Here is a 27,548-nt window from a genome sequence, read left to right on the forward strand (position 1 = left end):
GGAAGGTCTTTGAAGAGTTTGCAGTCCTATATGAGGGCATCATTTGGCTGGTGAGAGCTATGTCAAAAAATTCTACCGAGCCAATTGTTGAAACAAATGATTTGGAAGTTATTAGTGATGGCTGAATGATTTGTGCTGCTTTCATCACTTGGTAGTTTTATTGTATAGTTATTTAAAGAATAAAAAGATTGGGGTCCCTGGGAGGCTCATTGGTTGCTGGTCCAACTTCAGCTCAGGTCGTGATCGCAAGGTTGGTGAGTCTGAGGCCCGCGTCAGGCTCTGCGGACATTTAGGAGCCTTGGAGCCTGCCTCAGGTTGTGTGTCTCCCTCTCTCACTGATCCTCTCCTGCTTGCACTCTGTCTCTTTCTCAATAATAAAAGAGTTTATTTTCCTGATTTGCACATTAACCTCTATTGTTGGTTTGTATATGAATTATATATTAACATTTAAGTATTTTGAATATTGCATGGTATCTTCTGAGACTTGCTTTCTCACTCAGATTTATTCTGAGTGATTCACTCACTAAGATTTATCCATGTTAATACATAGTTCATTGTAGTGTGTATAGTATTAAATGAATACACAATTTATCCATCTTCTTGATGGACAGTTGGGCTATGTCCTGAATTTTGCTTGCATAAACAATGCTGCTATGTACATTCTTAGTATATTTAGTGATACAAGAGTTCTGTATTGCTAGTTTGTGGGATATATTTATTTTCAGTTTTAAAAAAAATGCCACATTTTTCCTTCACAGTGATTGTAACAGTTCTACACATCTACAACTTGCATATCAAGGTTACTTAGGCTCCATATCCTGACCAGTTTTTGTCAGTTCAGTGGATGAAAATGGTATGTATTTTTAATTTGCTTTTCCCTGTTTACTGATGAAGTTAAAAATATTTTGCATTTTCAGTGAAAAGCCTGTTTATATCTTTTGCCCATTTGTTTTTGATTACCTTTCCATATCTATTCATGGGAATTCTTTATGTATTAAGGATGCTAATTATCTTACTGTGTAGCATAGCTGGACTCTGGGTCAGTTTCTCAGGTGCCTGCAGTCAAGGTGTCGGTCACATGATTGTTGGCTGGCCTCAGAGGCCCTTACGACTATGGATTTCTTCATAGGGATGCTCAGAACATGGCATCTTGCTTCCCTCAGTGAGGGATCCAAGAGAAAAAGACAGAAGCTATAGTTTTTATAACCTAATCTCAGACGTGATACAGCATTACTTTTGCCCCATGTACTTGATAATGCAGAACAAACGTGGTACAGTGTAGGAGGGGACAACAGACGGGTGTGAACACCAGGCGGCTGGGAAGGTCAGTAACCAATGTTGGAGGCTGCCTACCATACTAATCTGTGGTCAGTTTCATGTGTTGTTAGCCTCTCTTTGATTTTTCAATTTATGATCTCCTTTGATGAGTAGAAGTCTGTTTTAATGCAGACTAACCAGTCTTTTATATTTAATGTTTTTTCTGTCTAGTTTAAGGAATTCTTCCTTGATTCAAAGTAAAAAGGATATTCTAGATTTCCTTCTAAATGTGTTACAGTTTTGCCTTTCACATGTATGTTATTTTGGTGTATGATAGGAGGCAAGTGGCCATTTTCTCCCCTTTTATTTGCTCAACCAGTTGTCCGAGAATTATTTATTTAAAAAGCCATCCTTTCCTCCACTGATTGCCAAAGTTACTTCTGTCATTTATCAAATTTCCAATGACAGTTTAATTACTGTAGCTTAACAGCTTTTAGATCTAGTTGGACAGATTCCCCCATCCCTCCATCTTAACTTCCTAGGATGGTGTGGACTACTAGCCATGTCAATTTTAGGAAAACCTTATCAAGTTTGAAAAATCCCCTTGGAGCTTGATTGGGACTGCATTGAGCTTCTAGGTCATTTTTTTTTTTTTAATGTTTTTTATTTCTAGGAGAGAGATAGAGACAGCGTGAGCAGGGGAGGGTCAGAGAGAGAGGGAGTCACAGACTGAAACAGGCTCCAGGCTCTGAGCTGGCCGTCAGCACAGAGCCCGACGCGGGGCCTGAACCCACGAACCGCGAGATCATGACCTAAGCGAAAGTTGGACGCTTAACCGACTAAGCCACCCAGGCGCCCCGAGCTTCTAGGTCATTTTAAAATCTAGGAACACGACGCTCCCGTTAATTTACTTTTCTTCAGATTTTTCAGGTTTGAAAACTTCTTTACCAAATTCTTGTACATCTTTTGTTAAAACCGTTCCTAGGTATCACATTTTTTTTTACAAAAATTTTTAGTTTTTTAAATGTTTTATTTATTTCTGAGAGAGAGAGAGCATGAACAGAGGAGGGGCAGAGAAAGGGGGAGACACAGAATCTGAAGCAGGCTCCAGGCTCTGAGCTGTGAGCACAGAGCCCGACTCGGAGCTTGAACCCACGAACCGTCAGATCATGACCTGAGCCAAAGTCGGACGCTTAACCGACTGAGCCACCCAGGCTCCCCTTTTTACAAATGTTTTAACACCTTGTTATAAAGTACACATTCAGAGAAATGCACAAAACTTAAATGTAAGCTTCACTTATCAGAAAGTCAACACTTGAGTCATAAATACAGAATTACCAGCACTCCGGACCCCTGCCCCGCCCCCCACGTCCTCCTCATCACACCCTGTCCCTCGTAATTATCCTGACCTTTTCTAACAGACTTTTTTTAAATGTGTTTTTATGCTTTGTTTCTTATAAAGAGTATGAGGTGGTTTTGTTTTAGATCTGGATGGCTACCTCTGACTTTTAACTGGCAGGTTCACTGTGTTTATAGTTATAATGATTATTGATAAATTTGGACTTATTTCTGCCATTTTTGTGCCTGCTCTTCATCTCACTTTACTATCATCACTTTACATATATTTTTTGTTTTGTTTTCTCCATTTTCTCCTCTACTAGTTTGAAACTTTGACCCTAATTTTTCTTAATAGCATTTACCCTTGACATTTTACATACCTAAAGCTAATCTTTAATCCTTCTACCAATTAGATTAGAAGAATAGCACTTGATCAGAACTCTAGTAACTGATCCCCTCCATTCCTGGCTTATGTTACTGTTTTAATTGTTCTGACTTTTAAACCTCACATGGTAGACCCTGTTGTTGTGATATGCCTAAAAGCTTACCAGTTTCTCTGCTCAACAATCCTTAAATCTCCACCCTTTCTTCTAGGTGAATTGCTTCCTCCCCACCCTACTTTCTTTCCTTCTGGAGCTGTCAGCACAGAGCCTGATGCAGGTCTGAGCTCAGTGAACCACATTGATTTTGACCTGAGCCAAAGTTGGATGCTTCACTGACTGAGCCACCTAGGTGCCCCTCTAGTTGCTCTTTTAAACTATGGCTTTGTGTGTGTGTGTGTGTGTGTGTGTGCGCGTGTGTGTGTGTGTGTGGGGCTGGTGTGGGCGAGGGGCCTGGGGCTCACCAAGGTGGCCGGCTATGGTGCCAGGACTGTGCTTTCTGCACTGCCAAGGTGAAAGGGACACAAACCATGGTGCTCACAAGTATCTCTGGATCAGAGAGTTCCAGCAGCTCCCCCACTATTTGGCAGAGTGCTAGGTCTGGTTCCTTTCTGTTCTAGCCACCCTTTTTTTTTTTTCCCCAAAATGTTTTATTTATTTCTAGGAGAGAGAGAGACAGCGTGAGCAGGGGAGGGTCAGAGAGAGAGGGAGTCACAGACTCTGAAAACAGGCTCCAGGCTCTGAGCTGGCAGTCAGCACAGAGCCCGACGTGGGGCTCGAACCCACGAACCGTGAGATCACGACCTAAGCGAAAGTCGGACGCTTAACCGACTAAGCCACCCTGGCGCCCCTCTAGCCACCCTTTTAAACCATGGCACTTTTTTTTTCTGTGCCCCAGGGCAAATGAATCTGCTCGTTTTTCGGCACCATCCCCTCCCCACTGTCGTTCTCAGCTTTGGGGTAGGGGGTCCCTTTGTTACTGTGTCTCCATCCCTTTTGTTCCCCATGTGGTTTCTATCTCTTGTGCAGAAGCTGTTCGGCCAGCCCTCAGTTCTTTAACAGAAACTGCTCTATAAATAGGTTGTAGATTTGGTGTATCTGTGGAAGAGGGGAGTTCAGGGTCTTCCTATGTCGCCATCTGGGACTGGAAGCTCAACAGTCCATTAGTTTCAAATGCACGATGTCATGAAACACACTAACATCTGAGTACCCACTTTATACCAGATGCTGTGGTGCACATGGTATGATGTTAACCGGACCAAAGTCAACTGCTAGCAAGCACCACAGGTCTACTCTGTATTACTATTCACTCTGTCTTCCAGGCCAAACCTTAAACTTTCCATCCCATGCTCATTAATTTGGTTTATTAGGATACAGCATTGAGGGAAGAGGGTGCCCCAAGATGGTGGGAGGTTTGATTACTCTACTCTGATGAGATTATTAAAGAGACTAGATACAATTGTTTCACAAAAACATATATTTTCATATGACTATTTACATTTCTCATATTTAAAGAATATCATACAACTGATACCTTCTGAAATGTTTCATGCCTTTAAACTCTGTTCTATTTACACTTATCTGACAAGGGATTTAAAATGGTCAAACACCTCAGTAATAGAAAGCAACCAGCCAACAGAGCCAGGTCTTCTCTTAAATTTGCTGATCAACATTAGCAATAGTTACCTTCATAATAAATTATCTTCACTTTAAAATCAGTAGTAATTTTAAACAATTCATAAATAAGTGTGCTCTGTGCAATTTACATGTTTAATATCCTGTGGATACTAAAAGCTTGTATACTGTCAGATTTGCACATTATTACTTTATCAAACAATAGCCTTCCCAAAGAAGAAACTGGAGAAGCTTGAAATAATATCCTAAGGTATTCTGGAGAGTTCTCAAAGCTCTGCCTGCTTTACTGGAGGAGGTTCCAATTTACGTGAGAGGGCGGTTAAAATCTGGTTGAACTTCTCATATCTCTCTGTCTGATTGACCTGTGCACCTTTGCTGCCCCACAGCAATCGCATTTGAAATTCAGTCTTGAAGATTTCACTCATTTCTTCATCTGGTTGAAAACCTAATATAAAAACAGAACAGTTACTTCAGTTTTCAAACAGACTGTCGAAAATAGACTGAAAGACTACTGGATAAGGTAGGATCAAAATGAACTTCATCTTGTATCAGAACTTTGAGAAGGGCCCCCAGGAAAAATTCAGGCTCTGTTTTCGATAAGGAAAGGGCACAGCCGTGTTGTCAAGGACCCAAGCACTTTCAGAGAAGGGATACCAAGTAGACTCACTAAAACAGGACAGAATAAAATTGGTGCGCACAAGCCACGGCGGGAAGGAGTGGTCAAAGTACCATGTTCTGTTTTTACAGCTTTACTGATGTGTAGCTTACGTGTCATGATTCTGCACAGTTTGGTGCAGAATACCTTGTGTAAGTTGTACCGCCCTCACCACCAATTTTAGAACGTTTCTATTACCCTAGAAAGTTACCTAGTGTCTTTTTGCTTTCTGCTGTTGTTTCGCCCTCTAGAAATCTGACAGAAATGGAATCCTAAAACGTGGCCTTTAGGTCTGGTTTGTTTTGCACCATGTTTTTTGAGAGTATTCCACGTTGCTTCGTGTTATCAATTCATTCCTTTTCACTGCTAAGTATTCAGTTATACAGACATTGCGCATTTGTTTATCCATTTACCAACTGATGGATTCGGATTGTTTCCAGTTTCTGGCTGTTATGAATACTGTTGTAAACATTTGTATATAAATCTTTGGGTGGACATGTGTTTTCATTTCTCTAGGAGAGGAATTACTGGGGCATACGGTAAATCTGTTTATTTTAGGGAAACTGTCAAACTCTTTTCCAAAATGGTTGTACCATTTTATATTCTCACCAGCTCCAGTTTCTCCATGAGCTGCCAAATCTTAGTATTATCATTCTTTTTAAATCATAACCATTCTAGACAGTGTGCGGTTCTCACTGTGGTTTAAATTTGTATTTCCCTAACGACTCATGCTTTGAACATCTTTGTAGTTATTTGTCATGTGAAGATCTGCTCTGGTATACTGTCTATTCAAATCGTGTTTGTCTTCTCAATGAGTTCTAAGAGTACTTTATACGGTCTAGATATAAATCCTTGATTGGAGAAATGTTTAGCAAATATCTTCTTATAGACTGTGACTTGCCTTTTCACTTTCTTAATGGAGCAAATTTAAAATTTTTATTTATCAGCATTTCTGGATGTGGTTCAGGTGTTTCGTGTCCTAAAATAGCTTTGCTAATCCAAGGCCATAATGAATTTCCCGTATGTTAACTTATAGGAGCTTTATACTTTAGCTCTTACATCTATGATCCATTTCGGATTAATTCATGTATATGGTATGCAGTAAAGATTCTTTTTTTTTTTTTTTGCATATCATATCCAGCACCATTTGTTGAAAGACTATATATCCAATGAGTTTTGCTGGCACCTTTCTCAAAAATATACTGACAGCCATATGTGTGGATCTGTTTCTTGACTCTCTCCTCTGTTTCATAAGAGAAGATCTGCTCTACTTAAAGCCAAGAATATTCAGTCAACTCTACTAGAGGGAGGTAGAGACCAACAGCCTGAGTCATACAGGCATGTGGTTCTCATCCTTGATTACTGCAGGATTAATCCACTTTGTCCTAATATATTGCTACCATCTAGATTTATAGGATCTTTGTGGCTAAGAATAGAAGCCTTCTTTGTCTCTCCTTCCAAGTGAAGCCAGAATATCTTTGACAGATAACATCTCAGAGGCCAGATGATGACTTCCATTCATTCAGTTAACATGCTTTGAGTCCCGGCCTGGGCTCCATATTTAAAGGTGAGCAAATGTCTGCCTCTACTAGGTTCATGGTTACTTCAGCAGTGGGAACTTGCTAAGGAAACCTGTAACAGGATTGACTGAGAAATACTGTTAGATACCTTTAAAGTGATTTGCTGTAGAGCAGCTTAAAGTGCTTTTCTCAAAACCCATTCTAATATATTGGCTTAGGCAACATCCAGTGTAACATAGTAATTAGCCTTGTATAAGCAGGCACTCTAGTATCTGGTGAACTGAATTATGTACTTTTTTGAATCCTACACTGCCAACTTTGGAGGAAGTTTTTTTTTTTTTTTTTTTTTTTTTTTGAGAGTGAGTGAGCATGCACAAGCTGGGGAGGAGCAGAGAGGGAGACACAGAACCTGAAGCAGTCTCTGAGCTGTCAGCGCAAAGCCTAATGCAGGGCTCCAACCCATGAACTGTGAGATCATAACCTGAGTCGAAGTTGGACATCTGACTGACTGAGCCACCCAGGTGCCCCTCTGGAGAACTTTCTGAGGAAAAACTTGAAACAGATATGTAGTTCTTAAACCTACAGCAGATACGGTATAAATTGTTTAGTCCCAAGTTCTGGTTCTGAAGCAACAGCTTTGCTTTATGATGAAATATATAGGGCAGGAGAGGCCTATTTAACTTTTTCTTAACTTTATAGATAAAACTCTGGGCCTGTGAAGAAGAGAAAAGTCATTCCTGATCACCACCTTAAGTAAAGCCCTCCTTCTTGTATTTCCTCCCTAAATGGTCTTTTTGCCTATAAGCCTTCAGCCTTCCACACACAGATGCAAAGTTTAAAATAAATCTGACCATGCAGGACACTTTCCCATGTTAAAACCCTTAAGAGGCTCTTTCTCAGCTGCAGTCCTACATGGATGGCTTTCCCACCTCTGTCCACCTCCTTCAGTCGAGGTGGTTATTACTTAAGACACACTTTACATGAATCCAAACCTAAGTACTGGTGGGTTTATATTTTTCTCCACGCTGTCTCTGCAGTGCCTTTGCTGGTGTTGGACCCTCTAATGCACGGGAGCTCACCTCCCAGTATGACTGGGAAGAAACAGGAATGAGAATAAATGAAGTCCCACAGAATTCTAACTCCCCATGGTTAGCTTCATCTTCAAACATCTTCAAATACTTCCGATCAGGAGTTCTAATGGTAGGTAAGCCGACCAATTCCCTCTTGATCCTTTCTCTCAGCTTATTCTATGCCACTGACACAACAGAACACATAAAAAGGGACAAGCAGGATCCTTAAGTCACTTAGAGAATAAGAGAAGGATCCATAATAAGAAATGGAATTCCATGCCTTAATCTTTCCTACTTTGTCTTTTCCTGAGAGCATCCGTGCTTTTTCAAAGTTCCTTCATTCTAATCACTCCTCAGAGTGCAGCTTATAGAATAGCTCTTACCTTCGAGGATCCTCTCGGCGTTCATCCGGTAGCTGTCTGCAGCCTCTGCCATGAGACGGGCTGTTGCCAAGTGGTTCAGCATAATCTCACAGCTTTCGTCATTTTTTTCCCACATGTCCGTTCCTTCGAAAGTGACCTCCTGGCGCTCCATTAAGGTCACAAGAGGCATCAGTAGTGGGACTGATATTTTGTTGGGAGGAACACACGTAGATTCTGAAAAATGGGGTAAAGTTTTTCCATGTTGTAATTAAGCAAAGAGTACAAATTGAAGATGGTGATGGAGGAGGAGCCTGTGCTCACCTCCCCCAGTGAACACACCAGATCTGCAGCTAAATATGGAAATTCCTCTGGAAAAAAACTCACACGGAAGCAGGTAGGAGAGGCCACGACCTAGTCTTGTCATAAACCCAAACCCTGGCACAGCAACACACAGTTGGGAGAGAACTCAAAATCTGCAGCCTTCTCCCTGAGGAGCAAAGGGTTTGAGGCCCACATTGGATACCCTAACTTGTAAGATCTGCACCAAAGAGACAAGCCCCCAAAACATCTAGCTTTGAAAATCAACGCTGCGTACATCCGCAAGACCCACAAGTCTGAGACCATCTGAGAAAGAACTCTTAAAGGGCTTGTGTGCTCAGACTCACCTGCTCCAGGGCTCATATGGGGTCAGCCAATTAAGAGGGGCTCATTTGCTAATCTTGAAGCGTTGGTCTGAGGAGCAGGCATTAATATAGCACACATTCTTCCTCTGCCTTGTTCTGGCCAGCAGGAGCCATCATTTTTTCTTTCCCTCTTCCTGTGGGCACCATCTATATGCTCTCCCTCTGCCAAATTCCAGAGTGCCAGTATCTCCAGAGGGGAGCTTTTACATACATCTGGTGTCCTCATGATACACCCCCAATCGCCTGGCTCTGAAGGCCAGAGGGACTTGTGATCCTATGTCTCACAGGACTTCCAGTTCTAGACAGGCACCCCTCAGGCACAGACAGCAGACTGAGACACACCCCTAGTCTTTCTGTGAAAGAGGCCTATTTGCTTGTCCTGGAGCTTCGGCGTGAGGGGCGGGCTTCATGTTTGGCACACAACTAGGGGCCTACAGCGATACTCCCAGGTAGTGTAGGCTGGTGGACACCATCTTTGCATTCTCCTTCTGCCTTGCTATAGCTTCCTGATACCTCTCAGAAGGGAGCTGGCTAATACACTTCTCTGAAGCCCTTTTTTTGCAATTGCCAACCAGGGGACACCTCCAGATTACCTGGCTCTGAGGGCCAGTGGGACTTACGCTTGTATTCCCACAGGACTATACATATTTGCATAATTTAAAAAATTGATGCCTGAGGTTCTGGCTTCCAACTGGCCCAAATCTAGGCACTGAGAGCTCCCCTTTGGGACACTGACAGGTCTTGATATATCCTCAACTATTGGGAGCCATCAAATATAAAAAAGACTGTTGGACAGTCACAAAGGTTAGAGAGACAACCAAGAACTAGACGAGGGTTGAATGATAAGGTTCATCTCCTACGTGAGGCGGCTTCGTCAAGCCTGGGAGAGGTGGCTATTCTATCCAATGCATAGAAACAACACAAAGCATCAAGCAAAACGAAGAAACAGGAATATGTTCCAAATGAACAAGAGAAAACCTCAGACGAAACCTTAGTGAAATGGAAATAAGTAATTTTACCTGATAAAGAGTTCAAAATAGTAGTCACAAAAATGCTCACTGAATTTGGAAAAGAATAAACACAGTGAGAATGTCAAGAGATAGAAAATATAAGAGAACCAAACAGAAGTCACAGAGCTGAAGAAAACAAACTGAAAGTTATAGGAGAGGGGTTCAACAGAATAGATGAAGTAGAAGAAAGGCTTAGTGAACTCAAAAACAAGAAATGGAACTCATACAATCAGAGTAGCAAACAGAAAAAAAAGGAATGAAAAACGTGAAGATAGTCTGCTTGATGACATTCCATAACTCCCTTAAACTAACGTTTGCATTATAGGAGTCCTAGAAGAAAAGAGAAAGGGGCAGAAAACTTCCCTGCCTCTTTAGAAGGAAAGAAGACATCCAGATACAGGAAAGCCCAGAGAGTTACAAATAAGACCCACCCAAGACACACTGTAATTAAATTGTCAAAAGTTAATGGAAAGGAAAAAATCTAAAAAGCAGTAAGAGAAAAACAATGTGTAATGTACAAGGGAACCTCCATATGACTCTATCAGCAGACTTTTCAGCAGTAACTTTAGAGGCCAGAAGGGACCGGCAGAATATATTCAAAGTGCTAAAAGAAAAAAAAATTCCCAACAAGTATAAACTATCTGGCAAAGCTGTCATTCAGAATTGAAAGGAAGATAAAGAATTTTCTAGACAAATAAAAAAGGGTTCATTACTACTAAACTGGCTATACAAGAAATGTTAAAGGGATTTCTGTTAGCTGAAAAAAGCATTAATTATTTACAAAACATAAAAGTACAAATCTCACTGATAAAAGTAAATAGTAAAGATAGATTAATCACTTATAAAGCTAATATGAAGGTTAAAAGACAGAAGTGGTAAAAAGATATAAAATGTGACATCAAAAAAAAATGTTGTGTAGGGGGTCAAAATGTAGAGATTTAGAATGCATTCAAACTTAAGTTGGTATCAACTTCAATAGTAGACTGTTAAAATTGTTATATGTAAGCCTCAAGATAACTAGAAAGTATAAACCTACAGTAGACACACAAAAGATGAGAAAGGAATTTATGCATATCACTAAAGAAAATCAAGCCACAAAGGAAGTGAAAAAGAAAGGAGCAGAGAGGAATGATAAAACAGAAAACAATAAACAAAATGGCAAAAAGTACATACCAATCAAAAATGTAAATGGACTAAATTTTAAAATCAAGACATTCAGTGACTGAAGAGATTTAAAAAAGACCCATCTTTATGCTTCCTACAAAAGACTCACTTCAGATGTAAGTACACATACAGGCTGAAAGCTGAAGAGATGGAAAAAGATAATCATGCAAGTGGAAACCAAAACAAAGTTTGAGGAGCTATACTTTTACAAAATAGACATTAAAACAAAGACTGTAATAAGTAACAAAAAGAGCATAATGGTAAAGAGGTCAATCTGATAAGAGATATAACATATGTAAATATTTATGTACCCAACATAGAGTACCTGAACGTCTAAAGCAAATATTAACAGACCTAAAGGAAAAAACAGACAACGCAATAATAGTAGAATACTTAAATACCCCACTTATTGGATAGATCATCCAGATAGAAAATCAGTAAGGAAATAACAGCCTTAACAACACATTAGATCTGACAGACTTAATAGATATATACAGAGTATTCTATCCAAAAGCAACTGAAATACATATTTTTAAGTGCACATGGAACATTCTCCAGGGTAGATCATATGGTAAGTCACAAAACAAGTCTTAAGAAGACTGTAATCATATCAAGCATCTTTTCTGACCACAGTGGTACGAAACGAGAAATTAATTACATGAAGAAATAGAAAATTTACAAATCTGTGGAGGTTGAACAACATGCTATTAAATATCCCGTGGGTAAAAAGAGACTAATGAACATGGAGAAACAACATACCAAAATCTATGGGGTGCAGCAAAAACAGTTCTAAGAGGAGAATTCATACCCATCTATGCCTATGTCAAGAAACAAGAAAAGCCTCAAAAAACCATACTTTACACCTCAAGAAACTAGAAAAAGAACAAAGCTCAAAGTTAAGAGAAGGAAGGAAACAAAGATCAGAACAGAAATAAATGAAAGATTACAGTGACAATAGAAAATATCAGTGAATCTAAGACCTGGTTCTTTGAAAAGAAAATTGACAAACCTTTAGCAAGACTCACCAAGGAAATGACACAAATAAAAAAATCAGAAATGAAACAGAAGTTTCAACTGACACTGCAGATAAACTAAGGATCACAAGACTACTATGAACAATTATATTGGACAACTTAGAAGAAATTAATTTGTCCCTACAATATACAACCTACTAAGATTGAATCATGAAGAAATAGAAAATCTAAACAGACTTACTACCAGTAAAGAGACTGAATTAATAATCAAAAACCTCCATACAAACAAATATCCAGGACCAGAGGCTTTACTGGTAATTCTACCAAACATAAATACCAACCTTTTTCAAACTCTTCTGAAAAATAGAAAAGAAAGGAATACTTTCAAACTCATTTTATGAGGTCAGCATTACCTTGATACCAAAACCAGACAGGGACTCTACAAGAAAAGAAAATTACAGGGGCGCCTGGGTGGCTCAGTCGGTTAAGCGTCCGACTTTGGCTCAGGTCATGATCTCGTGGCTCGTGGGTTCGAGCCCTGCTTCAGGCTCTGTGCTGACAGCTAGCTCAGAGCCTGGAGCCTGCTTCCGATGGTGTCTCCCTCTCTCTCTGACCCTCTCCTGCTCATGCTGCCTCTCTCTCTCTCTCTCAGAAATAAAAACATTAAAAAATTTTAAAAGAAAAGAAAATTACAAGCCCAAATCCCTGATGAACAAGGATGCAAAAATCCTCAATAAAATACTGTCGAGCTGAATTCAACAATACATTAAAAAGGATCATATACCTTCCTAATAAATTAAGTATGATTTATTCCAGGGATGCAAGGATGGATCAACATCTATATATCAATCAATATGAAACACCACATGAACAAAATGAACGTTAAAAATCAGATGATCAACTCGATAGATGCAGAAAAAGCATCTGACAAAATTCAACATCCATTACTTATTAAAAAACTCTCAGCAAAGAAGGTATAGAATATACCTCTACATAATAAAGATCATACAAGACAAACCCATAGCTAAATCATATTCAATGGTGAAAAGCTGAAAGCTTTTTTTCTAACATCAGGAGTGAGACAAGGATACCCACTGTCACCACTTTTATTCAGCCTAGTATGGGATGTCCTAGACAGAGCAGCTGGGCAAGGAAAAAAAAAAAGGCATTCCAACTGAAAGGAAGAAGTAAAACTGTCACTATTTGCAGATGACATATTTGGAAACCATTAAAAACTCCATCAAAAGCTGTTAGAACTAATACAGGAATTCAGTAAAGTTGCATGATACAAATATACAAAAGGTCTGTTGCATGTCCATATGCCAACAATGAACTATCAGAAAGAGAAATGAAGAAAACAATCCCACTTACAGTTAAAAAGAATGAAATATCTGGCAATAAATTTAACTAAGGAGCTAAAAGACTTATATACTGAAAACTATATGACATTGATGAAAGAAATTGAAGAAAACACACACAAAAATAGAAAGATATTCTGTGTTCATGGTGTCCCTACTTTTTTTTTTTAATGTTTTATTTATTTCTGAGAGAGAGAGACAGTGTGAGCAGGGGAGGGTCAGAGAGAGAGGGAGACACAGAATCTGAAACAGGCTCTAGGCTCTGAGCTAGCTGTCAGCACAGAGCCTGATGTGGGGCTTGAACTCACGAACCATGAGATTATGACCTGAGCCGAAGTCGGATGCTTAACCAACTGAGCCACCCAGATGCCCCCATGGTGTCCATACTATCTAAAAGCAACCTATAGATACAGTGCAGTCCTTATAAAATTCCAGTGGCACTTTTCATAGAAATAGAACAAACAATCCTAAATATGAGGGAACCACAGAAAACCCCAAATAGCCAAAGAAGTTTTAAGAAAGAAGAATAAAGATGGAGGCATCATGCTCCCTGGTTTCAAACGATATTCCAAAGCTGTAGTAATCAAAACAGTATGATGTTAGCATAGAAACAGAGACCTGCATCAACGGAATACAATAGAGAGCCTGGAAATAAACCCATGTATATATGGCCAATTAATTTCTGACAAAGGAGCCAAGAATGTATGATGGGAAAAGGACAGTCTCTTCAATAAATGCTGGTGAGAGAACTGAAGAGCCACATGTAAAATAAAGAAAATCAGACACTATTTTACACCCCACACAACTATCAACTCAAAATGGATTAACGGCTTGAGTGTAAGACCTGAAACCATAGAACTCCTGGAAGAAAACATAGGCAGAAGCTTCCTGACATTACTTTTGGCAATGATTTTTTTTTTCTGGCAGCAAAAGCAAAAATAAACAAGTGGGACTATATCAAACTAAAAACCTTCTCCACAACAAAGAAAATCATCAACAAAATGAAAAGACAAACAACTGAATGGGAGAAAATATTTGGAAATCATATTTGATAAGGCGTTAATATTCAAAATATATAAGGAACTTATACAAGTCAACAGCACAACCGAAGAAAAAAACAACCAACAAAAAAGGCAGGGGTCTGAATAGATATTTTTCTAGAGGAGATACAGATAGTCAACAGGTACACGGAAAGGTGCTCAGCATCACTCATCATCAGGGAAATGCGAATCAAAACCACGATGAGGTGGCACCTCACACCTGTTAGAATGGCTATATCAAAAGCACAAGAAATCACAAATGTTGGAAAGGCTGTGGAGAAGAGAGAATCTTGTGCACTGTTGGCAGGCATGTAAATTAGTACAGACACTATAGAAAACTGTAGACTCCTCAAAAAATTAAAAACAGAACTACCATATTATCCAGCAGTTCCACTTCTGGGTGTGTATCTAAAGAAAACAAAAACACTAAATTGAAAAAAATATCTGCACCCCATCTTCACTGCATTATTTACAGTACCAAGGAATGGTAACAACCAAAGTATCCACTGATGGATGAATGGATAATATGGGTATAGATGGTATATATTTATAAATACACACAATGGAGTATTATTCAGCCATAAAAATAAGAAATGAGGGATGCCTGGGTGGCTCAGTTGGTTGAGCATCCAACTCTTGGTTTTGGCTCAGGCCATGATCTCAGTTTGTGGGTTCCAGCCCTGTGTCAGACTCTGTGCTGACAGTGCAGATCCTGCTTGGTATTCTCTTTCCCGTTCTCTTTGCCCCTCCCCTGTTCACACACACTCTCTCTCTTTCAAAATAAACTTAAAAAAAAAAAAGAAGAAAAAGAAATCCTGCCATTTGGGACAGTATAATGAATGGACCTTGAGGGCATTTTGCTAAGTGAAATATGTCACAGAAAAAGACCAATACTGTATCATATATGTAAGATATGTCTATCTTACATATGTAATATATGTATCAATACTATGATCTCACTTATATGTGGAATCTAAAAAATAAAAAACCCAAAAACCCCAAAAAACTCCTGAGCTCATGGATATAAAGAACAGATTGATGGTTAGCCTCGGGGTTAGCAGTGGGCCAAATGGGTGGAGAGGGTCAAAAGATACAAATTCCCAGGTGCAGAATACAAACGCCATAGGGAGGTAACGTAGAGCACAGTGACTATAGTTAGTAACACTGCACTGCACATTTGAAAGTAGCCAAGAGAGTGGATCTTGAGAGTTCTCATCACAAGAAAGAACAATTTTGTAAGTGTGTATGATGTGGGTGTTGACTGGATTGTGATCGTTCTGCAATGTACACAAATACTCACTACATTGTATACCTACAACTAATACAATGCTACATACATTACACCTCAAATAAGAAAGGTAAGCACAGAACGAGGTGACTGGTAGCCCATGTCCTGTTTTGGCAACTGCAGTTCTTGTAGAAGTGACACTGTCATCTGATAAAAGCCTCGATGATCCGTCAACAATCCTACAGATGACCTGGGTTTCCTGATATGTCCTGCTCAAGGCTTTGATGGAACCAGAGCAGCTACGACCTAACACTCTCACAGACACACGCCCGCTTGTGCCGACCCCGCACTCACCTCTGCCTTCGTGCAGGATTTTGCTGAAAGGCTTCAGCTGCTTCTCATAGAGGATGGCGGTCTGGGTGTACTGGTGCCGGAGGGCGGTCCACGTTTTTTCTAACCTTGTGATCTGGAAGAAAGAAAGGTGTGATCGTTTTGGAAAAGGCTCTTTTTAAAATAAAGTCAAAGCAGTTGAGAGCAGCGTATAAAGGCTAATCCCCACCCCACCGGGTTCTGTATCGCTCTCATGGCCCATCCCAGAGGCAGCTCATCAGTTTCTTCTAGGTGTGCACTAAGCTTTGCACACACACATATCCACAACTTTTAAAATAAAATGCATTTCATACCTTACACCTTTTCCCCATAGAAATAGTATAAAACAGCACAAACTGCCTTATTCTGTTAAATTTCTGTTTGATGTTCCACTTTATGGATAAACTGAAGTTTAATTAGTCTCCCACAGAGTTCTAGAACTTTTTTTTTCCCCATTATGAAAGTACCTGGTGAAGATTTTGCAAATGTGTCTATGTGTGAAAATATCTGGAGGATAAATTTCCAGAAGTGGAATTACTGGGTCAAAGAATACATGCAGTGTAGGTGTTGGTGGGAATTGTCACCTGTCCACAGAGCCTGTAGATGAAAGCGTGGAGGAATAGAATGTACGGCATCTCATTTACTAGTAAGTAATAACATCTGAGACACAGAGAACACTGCCCCGACCATATGATGCCACTGCTCACTCCTTTATCATTTCTTTTAGAACAATCAAGACCAACACATGCCTCTGACTGCCCGGCGACAAACCACCCTCACTCATGCCATAAAACCAGCAAGCCTAAGCATCTGAGGTTTTTTTTTACATGAAGTAAGAAAGAGGAATGGCACTAATACTTGGGAGACGAGTGCCAACTCTCTGTCGGGTATTTGAGGAATTTCAATTAATCCTCACAATGTCCCACGAGGCAGTACACTGGCCTCATTTTACAGATCAGAAACCAGAAGAGAATAGTTAACTTGCTTCAGGTTTTATAGCTGGTAAGAGATTCATGCCCTTGGCCTCTAAGAGCTGCATTTTCCCAGAGGACGGTGAGAAGCGACCGGCACCTGCAGGTCTGCTGGGACAGAAAAGATGCAACTTGTCTTCCTCTGGCCACCCCCTTCTCAATGCCCCTTCTCTCCCCCTCCGTGAAGCATCTGCCTTTCTGAAAGCAGCCCTGGTCTCTTGTCTGGGCCCATCTGCTGGATGCTCTTTCTTGATACTAGAAGCTGCGAAGAGAAGGCACGTTGAGCCTGTAGTACAGGGACAGGTTTGGATGGTGACACACAGGAGGGATGGGATTCTCCTCTCGGCCTGGCTCTGTCACTTCCTTTTGGCAGCAGTGCCCTAGCTCACTGCGGGGCCCGGGATACCCGGAGCACCCATGCCAGCGCGAAGAGTCCGATGCCGCTGGAGGCTAGGGTGCTCCCTGCAAAGGCATACTGGGCGCTCCGGGAGGAGTCCCTCCCCGCTGAGTGTGATGGCAGGGAGGGCGAGCACATGCTCCCACAAAACATCCTCTTTACTGCTTGCAGAGAATGCTCTGGGCTGGAGGGCAGCTTATTTAGCCTGTTGCCTCAGCGTTCCCAAGTTACAGGCAGTTTGGGCTAAGAAGACATATATGTGATACAAATTAAAAACATGTGAATGAAAAACGATAACCCCTGTTTAGGAGTCGGTACAGCTAGATTTGCTTATTCCAAATATGGAGCCTATAAAATTCCAGTGTGTCTAAAGAGCTTGCAAACTGTTAGAATATTGTAACAGGAACTGATTTCCCCAGAAATTTCCTCGTGAAGGCACTAAGTTGTTCAGCTTGTGGTTAGGGTGGCCTTGCTTTAATGCATGGCTAGACAGACCTTGCTCGAATGTGCCCTGACTTACGTGACATGTGACTGTAGCTGTCTTCACTAGATGCAGTGGTGGATTTTCAATCGCCGTTATGAAACAGCCAGCCTAAAGGAGTTGACCTGTGGTTTCGTGTTACTGGTCGCAGTCTGGGCTTATATAGGACTAGAGGAGCCTGAGGGCGAGATTACAAACACCTAGGGCTTTCTCGGCAGAACAGAAACTGGAAAGTGGACTTGGAGCAATGAAGATAAAGAATGACTTTCCTCTATCAGGTCTGTTTAATTTTAAATACAGGCTTTCAGGTTTAATACATCCTGAAAACAGCCCATCAAAGCAGATAACCTGCAAGTGCCCACCTTCAGAAACTTTAATTAGGGGGCTATATGGCAGACGTGCTAGAAATCTCAATTTTTTTTAACAGAAGTCACGTTTAGGTGACCTGAGGATCATACTTTGAGACGGGCCACTCTAGGGATCTTCATAGATAAGCTCCCCAAATGCCTGGTGACCCAGACGAGAGCAGTGCCTTTATTATAACAACACACCTTGGACAGATCGTCCTCATTGTCCTTAAGGAACACCGATGGCTCCTGAGGACGACCCCCCTGACGGCATGCCAGAGAGAAAGTGTAGGCTGTTAAAAATCCTCCACTGGTTTTAAAAACAACCGAAACACTTAGGACACCGCTGTGGTTGCCCCCTAACCCAAGCTGCTTTCAGGATGATTCAGTTTACCTTTCGAGACAGACTAAAATCGTCTGTGATCTGCTTCGCGTGGGCTTGCAGACCACTTCGCAGAAGACAGTGCACACTGGCCCGCAGGGCACGCAAGGCAAGTGGAACCTTACCTGTGGCATTTCCAGGGCTTTCATGATGGCAGAGAAAGAATAGAGGTCCCCCATGGAGTCTTTCAGTTCCACCGCCACCTGGATGATCCTATTGAGGGTGGCCGCTCGGTCCTCCAAAGAGCCTGTGCAGCCCAGAATGTCCACCGCGATGCCGATGGCCATCGTGTTGTGCCTGAGAGGGAGGAGATCAGTGGTCAGGCCCGGGGGCGACAGGATCAGGAGGAAAGGAATGCAAACCGGCCAGAAAAAGGACTAGCTTTGTGCCGTCTGCTGCCTTCGCCCTGTGATGCGCGGCAGCTCAGATAATTTGGTTGCCGATTTCAACAGCGAGATCACCCCCTGAGGCTGCCTGCAGCAGGGCCTGGGCTAGGCCTCAGAGTGTGCACTATCTAGTTTCAGAAAAGGCAGATGCCCCAGGACAGGACCACGTTCAGCCCTGGATCTGGGGGCATGAAGAGGACCCTCCTGGGGTGAAGGTGCTCAGTACCCATGGCTCCCGTACCTTCTGCCATGAGAGGTCCGGGGAGACACCTAGTGCCTCCACACACTGGGGAGTCCCATTCGCATGGGAGCCCTGGCCACCTCCACGGTGCCCCTGGACTGGGGAATGGAAGGAACAGGAAATGAGAGAATATGCTTGACCCAGGAAGACAACAGGGGTCTTGGAACATAAGAAGGGATGAGGAAGTAAGAATGGAGAGTCTGTGGCTCAGGTCAAGAGGTCAGAAAGTGAATGGAGATGTGGACAAAGACTGAATAGCCAACCAGCAGGAATTTCCTTGTAAAGTCAGACCCTAATAAAACAGAAATCTTGTATCAGCCAACAATCCTCCCTTTTCTCATCCTGTACTGCCAGGGTCAAGCTCACAGACCCAGAACAGGAAGCCCAGTGATGGCAACGGGACTGATATGAATGGGGCCGCGGAGCAGTCTCTGCCGATGGCTGCAGCACAGCCCACGCGCCTTTCCTTCTCTCCCCACGTCAGCTGACTGCTTTGGGCCAGAAAGGCCTCCATTACATTTTTTCCAGGCTGTGGTACACCTGCTGAGGTGAAGCCCCATCCACAGTTTTGGTGACTGAAATACAACATGCCTTTGTACCTCTGGGGCCACCTTGTTCTGAAAGTTCACAGCTAAGGAAGTCACTCCCTGGCCGTGCTTCTCTCTGTGGCCGCATGTGTTGCGCTCTCTCTCTCTCACACCACTCCAGGCCAAAGGTGGCATGATTCGTCCGGTGGCCAGCATCACTACTTTCTCTGATGGTTACGAAATACGTGGTGAGCTCTCCTGTCTCTGAGTGTGTGCGTACAGCAGGGCGCTTACCTGCAGCGTGACCACAGCCTGCTCCCTGACTGCCTACTCCTCAGTCTCTTCACTGTACAAATGTGAGCAAGGCTTGTTGCGGGAAAGAGACAGTATGGGGGTGTTAAAATCATTAAAGTGCCGCGGGGCACCTGGGGGGCTCCGTCGGTTAACCATCCAACTCCATCTCAGCTCAGGTCATGATCTCATGGTTTGTGGGTTTGAGCCCCGTGTCAGGCTCCATGCTGTTAGTGCAGGGCCGGCTTGGGATTCTGTCTCTGCCCCATCCCTGCTCTGGCTCTCAAAATAAATAAATAAATAAATATTTTAAAAAATTTAAACAGTAGTTGTTAACGCAGTTGTCTCTATATGCACATCTTTTCTCTGTATCTTGGTTCGTTTTGTCTATCTCTCTCTCTCTACCTTTATCTTTCTTCTTCCTGATGTCTTAATTAATGATCCTAACATAAATTTTTTATTTTTATGTATTTTTTTATGTATAATATTTTATGTATATTTTTATTGTTGGATTTAGTCAAGTTTCCTTTTTAATTTTTTCTTTTTAATTTTTAAAAAATTTTTTTTACTTATTTTTGAGAGACAGAGTGCAAGCTGGGGAGGTGCAGAGAGAGAGAGGGAGACGCAGAATCCAAAGCAGCGGAAGCAGGCTGAGCTGTCAGCACAGAGCCCGATGCGGGGCTCAATCTCATGTACCGTGAGATCATGACCTGAGCCAATGCTGGAATGCTCAACCAAATGAGCCACCCAGGCGCCCCCTCAAGAGTTTTCTTATTTGTAAAGTGTTAACGTTGAGCTGAGGATTTTAGATGGTTCTTTCAACTAACATGTCCGTGTTGCCTTCAATTGATACTTTCGTTCACTGTTTTTTTTTTTCCTATGTTTTAAATGGCCCTTAATAAAAGATAGGTTCTCTACACCTTTAAAACCTGGCCTCATATTAACTGAGTAATTATATCCATTCGTTCAACCAACATGTGCCTGAAACTGCCTGAATATACTGCTCTAGGAAACAGTGAGCCTGGCGCAGGTCTGAGCTAAGAAGAGGCACTAAATCTTACAACAAGGACATCTCCACTCAGCAGGCCTGGAATGGGTGAAGTGGTAAACTAAAAATAAGGGTGGTTTGTATTTGATTCTAAAACACAAGAAGATGATGTCACCTGACCCTTTGAAATGGCTATAACCTTGGCCTCTATTTAATAAACACACTGTACTGAAGAAAACCGCTCCCCAGACTCTAGCAGGCAGATCCCCCCGGTCAGCCCTGGGCGGGAAGCAAGCAAGGGAGGGAGGCCCCAGGCAAGCAGCGCTCAGGAGAAAAAGGAAACAGATGGAGACAGGAGTGGAATTCAGAAAACAGCCCGGAGAAGCCCGGGGCCCGCCGACCTCAGGCTGGGCCCAGAGCGCACGGCCCGCATTCCTAACGACACCGATAAAGGCAGGCCTGAAACCCGCGGAGATTTCAGCTGAAATGCATCGCGTGGGAAGCAGCTGTCCCTGTGGAAACGGTGACCACTGGCCCAGCAACAACAGAGGGCAAGCTGGTGGAACTGAGAAGCAGGCCCCTGGGGCGCGGGGAGGGGAGAAGATGCGTGGAGAGAGAGGCTACAATCTGAGAATGCCTGTAAGGAGAAGTAGGAAAATTCAGAAGCCGGGCCTGCAGTTCTCCAAAGGCATTAAGCAAGGATGCCTGACCAAAGCCAAGGACCATTTCCTAACCTGCTGCCCCCCAAGAAGCCTTTGGTTCGGCATTCTGGGTGTCTCCTGGCCATGGCTGTGAAGCCAAAGCAACAGTGGCAGGGGGGTCCTGTTGTCGGCTTCCCAGCCAGGTAACCTTGAGAGCAGCTGTACGGATCCCCGAGGCTACCTGAAATGCAGGGTTTACTCTCCAGGGGCTGACATCCTAGGACCGCGCTGTCCACCAGCCACATCGGGCTATTTACACTTAAAAAAGTAAATAGTAAAATACAGTATGTGTCTCCCAGTCGCTACATTTCAGGCTCTCGATAGCCCCATGTGGTTAGTGGCGACTGTAATGAGATAAAAACACTTTAGCTGCCACAGAAAGATGTCACGGAAAGCCGTGGGTGGGGGATGGCGGCGCTCCGGCCTTGCAGCCTCTAAAGCATCACGGGCCGCCCTCTTCTCATGGAAAGCTGGGGTCTCAGGCTTCCGTCACAACCCATGTGTGTGTCGTGACAACTAGGAAACTGGCTGGACAAACAGGATACTTCAGATAACAAGATGGTTTTGTCCAAATCAGTGGACTTTGCTTGTGTGTCAACAAGTCCAACTTCTGTGGTGATACAGGAATCTAGTCTAGCACTTCTCTCTCCCCCCCGCCCCCCCGTGTTTTCTAATCCTTGCTTAATTTAATCAAAGGACTTTGCCTCTTCTCTGAGCAATTGTTCCACACTTGTGTTTAAGGTTTAAGCGTTTCTCTTTAAAACATGCCTCGCTATTTTTTGTCTTTTTAATTTCTAAACATCCAGTGTTCACACGTGTGGGCTTTAAAGGACAGCCGGGGGGGGGCGCCTGGGTGGCTTAGTCTGCTAAGCATCCGACTTTCGCTTAGGTCATGATCTCACGGTTGGTGGGTTCGAGCCCCGTGTCGGGCCCTGTGCTGACTGCCAGCTCAGAGCCTGGAGCCTGTTTCAGAGTCTGTGACTCCCTCTCTCTCTGACCCTCCCCTGCTCACGCTGTCTCTCTTTCTCTCTCCTAGAAATAAATAAGACATTTAAAAAACAAAATTTAAAGGACAGCCGGGGCCTGGGTATTTGGGGAACCTGTGAGAGAGGGCAGTGATGCTTCGGAGGCTGGGGGCGGGGTCCGAGCGCCATCATCCCCTGCCTACCCCTCGAAGAAGCCATTATTCAGACTCTGTTCTTCTCAGCCTTTCCCACAAACTCCCACTTGTTCCTAAAGCGATCTTGAACTCAGACAGAGGAGCTGTAGCTCAGTGAGGTGGTGAGATGTCTAGGTGGTCAGCCTGCAGCACCCCAGCCCCGCCTGCTCGGGGACTTCTGCTGGCAAGGACCAGTCATCAGGTCTGTCCTCCACTACCTCCTGGGGTCAGGACAGGAATGTGTCCTTTGTTCCCTGACTTCCTCTGCGCTGTGTCTTTGTGTGTCTCCAGGAATTCTCTGGCTCAGGCTTCGGGGAGAAGTGAGGGGCTCCGGGGAGAAGTGAGGAGCTCCGGGGCAGGTCGGCGGTGTGCCCCTCTCTGCCCTGACGGGGCCGGAAATGCAAGGACAGCACTGCTTACCTTTCAATTATGTCCAGGCGCAGCTGGTGGCCATACGGCAAGGTAATGAGTTCCAGGCCTGAGCTCACGCCCATGTTCTTCCTCATCTCTTCAGAGACTTCAAGTATCCTAGCGACCTGTCAAGAACAGGAGTTGAAACCACGGACACAAGGCAGCACATGAAAAGAAATACACTGAACTGGGGCAGGATGGATGTACTTGTTACATTTCTTTTTGAGCAGCAGCGTCCCCAAGTATAGTTTCCAGATGCGACTTGGAGGATTCTAATACACCACTGGAGTCTAAAAGCTGGGAGGAAAGCAGCTAACGTGGTCTGCAGAATCTGCAGATTTGGTGTTTCTGCCCGGCCGGAGAACGGTGTAGTTCTGCCAGCTTTTGTCTAACACAGGCCCGATCCCACGGCCAATAGCAAGGCCGCCTGCGCACAGAGCGACGAGGTCCCGCGGTGACAAGGCAGAGTGCGGCCAAGCGCTCCGCTGTTGCGGGCTCCGCCGCTCATGTTCTCACTTAACAGCAGGCCTGGCTGCTATTACCCTTAATTACGCGTCTCCTGGGCTCAGTAAATGCACTGTACGTCTGGAAACTATTAGAGGCATGTATAGTGATTTGAAACCCGAGGTCTGAAGCACACCCACTTCTCCCCCTGAGAGGCCTTCTTTGTCCCAGCCAACTCTCACCATCTTGGTTCTAGCCAGCGATCACAGTTTACTGGCACCAGGTATTAGTCGGCCATTTATAGTCATTACATGCCGCCTCGAAATGTTACAGCCGAGTCACGGCATGTCTCACATCAGGCTAATGACGCTTCTCAAGCGCACTGGTGTGTAACAGTGTGACTACCAGCTACCGTGGGTCTAACCGAGCTTGGACACATGGTGGCCACAGAACAATCCCTCTCCTCCATCTGCTGCAGCTGTCCTGGACCATGACGGTCCGAGGCAACTGAAGAGGTCAGATGTCTTCCTAATGGTCCACACAAAACATCTGAAGTTTGGCTGATATTATTAACCCTGACCCTTCACTTCTGTGGTCGAGCAAAGCAACCACTGTCAGCCCTGAGGAAATGAACCTGTGGGAATTAGCTATCCAGTGGTGGACTGGGAAACAGGATGCAGAATTCCGACTAGGCTCTCTGGGACTCAGTTTCCCCTTCTCTAACACAGCTGCTAAGTTCACCTTTCTCAAGGACTTAGCAAAGGATCAAATGTCTTTAAAACCTCAAAAAGCTATTTGAAAATACAAGTTGTAAGTCACTGGCATGTACAAGAGGGAAGAATTTTGGCTTGATATCTGGAATGGGATTTACACCTTGACCATGAAAGGCAGCCCAGATGCATAACTCAGCCACCTGAGGTCACATACACTTTGCTTGCTTGTTTAGACAGCTGCCCCATCTGAGGCTCCAGACCCAGCTTCTGGGTGGTGGGCACCCTCCAATTCACCCACACACTATGTAATTCAAAGGTTTATCACTGATTCAGTTTTGTTCTGGAAGCGCTAGTAACCAGAGCAATCCCTGCTCTGAGAGAGAAGCCTCCTAGTGTGTTTTCCTTCAGCGTAAGCACGCAATCCCCCGGTCCCTGTCCTGGGGGTTTGCCAGGGCCTGCCAACACCTGCTTGCCCCAAGGCTGACCTATGGGACAAGGAGATCCTGAGCTCACACTGCAGGGCTGGGATTAGGTCCCCTGGGGAAATACCCAGAGCCATGCAGCTCATAGATACAGAGGAGGGATGGACACTTCTAGAGCATTTACTCTGAGATGGACCCGGCAAGTAATATTAGTGCTCCACGATGAGGCATTCCTGCCTCCCTCTGCTCTTCTGACCTTAGCTGTCCTATCTGCAGGGCCTCCAATCATTGCCTGCTCTTCATCCCTTTTTCGGGAGCTGCTGCAGTAACCCAGGGGGAGAGCTGGCCCTTCCCAGCTGCCAAGGGACCTTCTAAACTATAATGAGATCACCTGGCTCTGCCCACCATTTCTGCTGCTCTCAGCAGAGGACTCTCAACTGGACTATGCACTTAAGGGCCTGTCTCCCTCACGGAGCTGCAAAGTGCTTTGAAGGAGGCAGTAACCTGGCACCAGCTCAGAAGTAGAGACTTAGAAACATTCAAGTAAAGACCTGCTAGTCCCTCCCCTCCCCCACTCATCCCCACCGTCACGGCCCACACAGTGAATCCCCTATAAACCGAACCCTTGACACCCCAATCGTTGTACATGTATGTTGTTTCCCACCCGGAAGATGCTTTTCGCATTCTTCATCGGGCCAATTCCTATTCAGCCTTAAGAACTCTCAGACGTCCCCTGCCCGGTCTCCCTTCCTTCCCCCATGGCCAAGACCCTGCCTCAGAGGTCCCACAGCTCCTGTACCTTCCCCACAGAGCATTTCCCACCTGGGCTGTGGTCTGAATTCCTGCATCTCTGTCCCTCCCCACACCCCCCCACTGTGGCCGGCCTGGCCCACAGTACATGCTCCATCAAGGCTGAATACTAAACGCTAACAAACACCTGGCCTCATTCTGGGCCCGGCATGGTGTGGGGGGCTTTACATAAGTCATGTGTCTTAGTCCTCGCGACCACCTGGCCAGCTGGTGGTGGTCTCCTCCTCTTACAGGTGGAGAAACTGGGCAACCTGGATGAGACTCAGGCAGTTCATCCCCAGAGGCCAACTCTAACATACTGGGCCCCACTTCTGGATATTGGAACAAGTGGGTGAAGACAGGCTGTGGGAGGCCACGGTGGTGCCCATTTGCAGGGTGAGCAGGGCTCAGTGGACCCCAGCCCCAGGAAGGGGCTGGCCACGACTGGACAGGCAGCCCTGAGACGCTTGAGACCATCCACTGTCATGATGGTCGTTCTGGGCATCAGCACAGGGTACGAAGCGGCACTGGGGCCCCCAATGCTGCCCAGTGCCTGATCTCAGCTTTCAAGTGGCCATTACGTTTGGAGTGGGTAACAACAGCCCTCATTCTCTTTCCCTCAGAGATGCTGAGTGCGCCTGCTCTGTTGGCAAAGCCCTGAAAGTCAGTGGCTCCAGGAGGAGAATAAGGAAGTGAGGAGTGGCAGGGGACTCAGGAGGGAGGGAGGAACACTGTCAACAGCTCTGTCCTTGGAGAATGAAGGCGGGCACAGTGAGGCGGCCTCCTGCTCCAGGTCTCCGCCTCAGTGCGCCAGGGGGCTCCATCCAGCCCTTGTTCTAAGGGTGCCTGAAGGCAGATGGGGGGGGGGCAACCAAGAAGACAAAATGCAAAGAAAGAAACTGAACAGGAAAAAGGGCAGGCTTCATGTTCCTTCAGTGGAGAACACACTTGAGGTGGTTAAGAATGTTCCAGACCCTCCTGCCAAAGGGCCGTCCGGCATCTCACCTCCTCCTAGACTCTCCTAGATCCTCCAAGCCCTGTGTGAGGTCACGGGAAACAAGGATTCATTCCCTCCTGGGGATTAGGCTGATCCACTTCTCCACAAGGAGCTTCCTCTGTGGAGAACTCAGGCAGGTGCACACCAGACCCCAGCCTGTCGGGAGTACCAGGGCCGGGTCAAGTAACTAGAGCGAGAATCTTAAATCCTCTTACTGCCCAAACGGGTTTAGCCCACTTTAAAGTGAAATAAAGATTTAATACGACCTGTGAGCACTGCCCAAGGACACCCAGCCAACCACGTGAGCAAACCCTTGTTCTCCAGCCCTGCTCCTTTCCTGGATCTTTCTCCAGGGCCCCTCCCCTGCAAAACAAAACACACACACACACACCACCCCACCCCGGGCCCAGGCCTGGCTCAGTCCTACTTTCAGGAAGGGGTTTGTTTAGCCCAGAACAGCTAGTACCTCCTTCAAGTTCCTCAAGGCTGTTTGGAGAGGCTTCCTGTGCACCTCCCCACCCCCACACGAGTTCCAACAACTGGGGACTCCCTAGGGAAGCGCTCAGAGTCCAGATTTCCTGTCGTGATTCATGACCCAGGAAATGTATTTAGAAAAACTCAGGTCCTAAACAGGCCCTGAACTTTGAAGCTAATTGCCTTCACTGTGCTACACACGAATAAGAGCTTTCAATCTCACTACAGCCTCACCTGCCACTCCAACGCATAGATCTGTCTCTATGCTGGGGGATGGGCTGAGCCACCACACAGCCTGAGACACCTGTTTTCTGGAAAGATCTCTCTGAAGGATAACTTTGCTGTGGGGTCACCTATCAACAAAAGCCGCCATATCTAAAAGAT

At 44.4% G+C, this 27,548-nt stretch overlaps 1 protein-coding gene across 7 annotated transcripts in view; it reads right to left on the bottom strand.

Moving 5' to 3' along the window:
• Positions 1 to 4,434: 4,434 nt before the first annotated feature.
• Positions 4,435 to 27,548, bottom strand: part of BCAR3 (BCAR3 adaptor protein, NSP family member) — a 209,559-nt gene continuing 186,445 nt past the window's right edge. For all 7 annotated transcript variants that reach the window (XM_039236454.1, XM_039236453.1, XM_039236456.1 and 4 more), the window contains 5 exons: positions 23,335 to 23,450; positions 18,747 to 18,918; positions 16,029 to 16,140; positions 8,239 to 8,451; positions 4,435 to 5,055 (listed from right to left, as the gene is read on the bottom strand). In XM_039236454.1, coding sequence (XP_039092385.1) covers positions 4,877 to 5,055; positions 8,239 to 8,451; positions 16,029 to 16,140; positions 18,747 to 18,918; positions 23,335 to 23,450 — 792 coding nt within the window. In that variant the 3' untranslated portion in view covers positions 4,435 to 4,876. The remainder of the gene's footprint in view (positions 5,056 to 8,238; positions 8,452 to 16,028; positions 16,141 to 18,746; positions 18,919 to 23,334; positions 23,451 to 27,548) is intronic.

Source organism: Hyaena hyaena, unplaced genomic scaffold (assembly GCF_003009895.1).
Source record: "Hyaena hyaena isolate Hyena2069 unplaced genomic scaffold, ASM300989v1 scaffold_111, whole genome shotgun sequence".
NCBI lineage: Eukaryota > Metazoa > Chordata > Mammalia > Carnivora > Hyaenidae > Hyaena > Hyaena hyaena.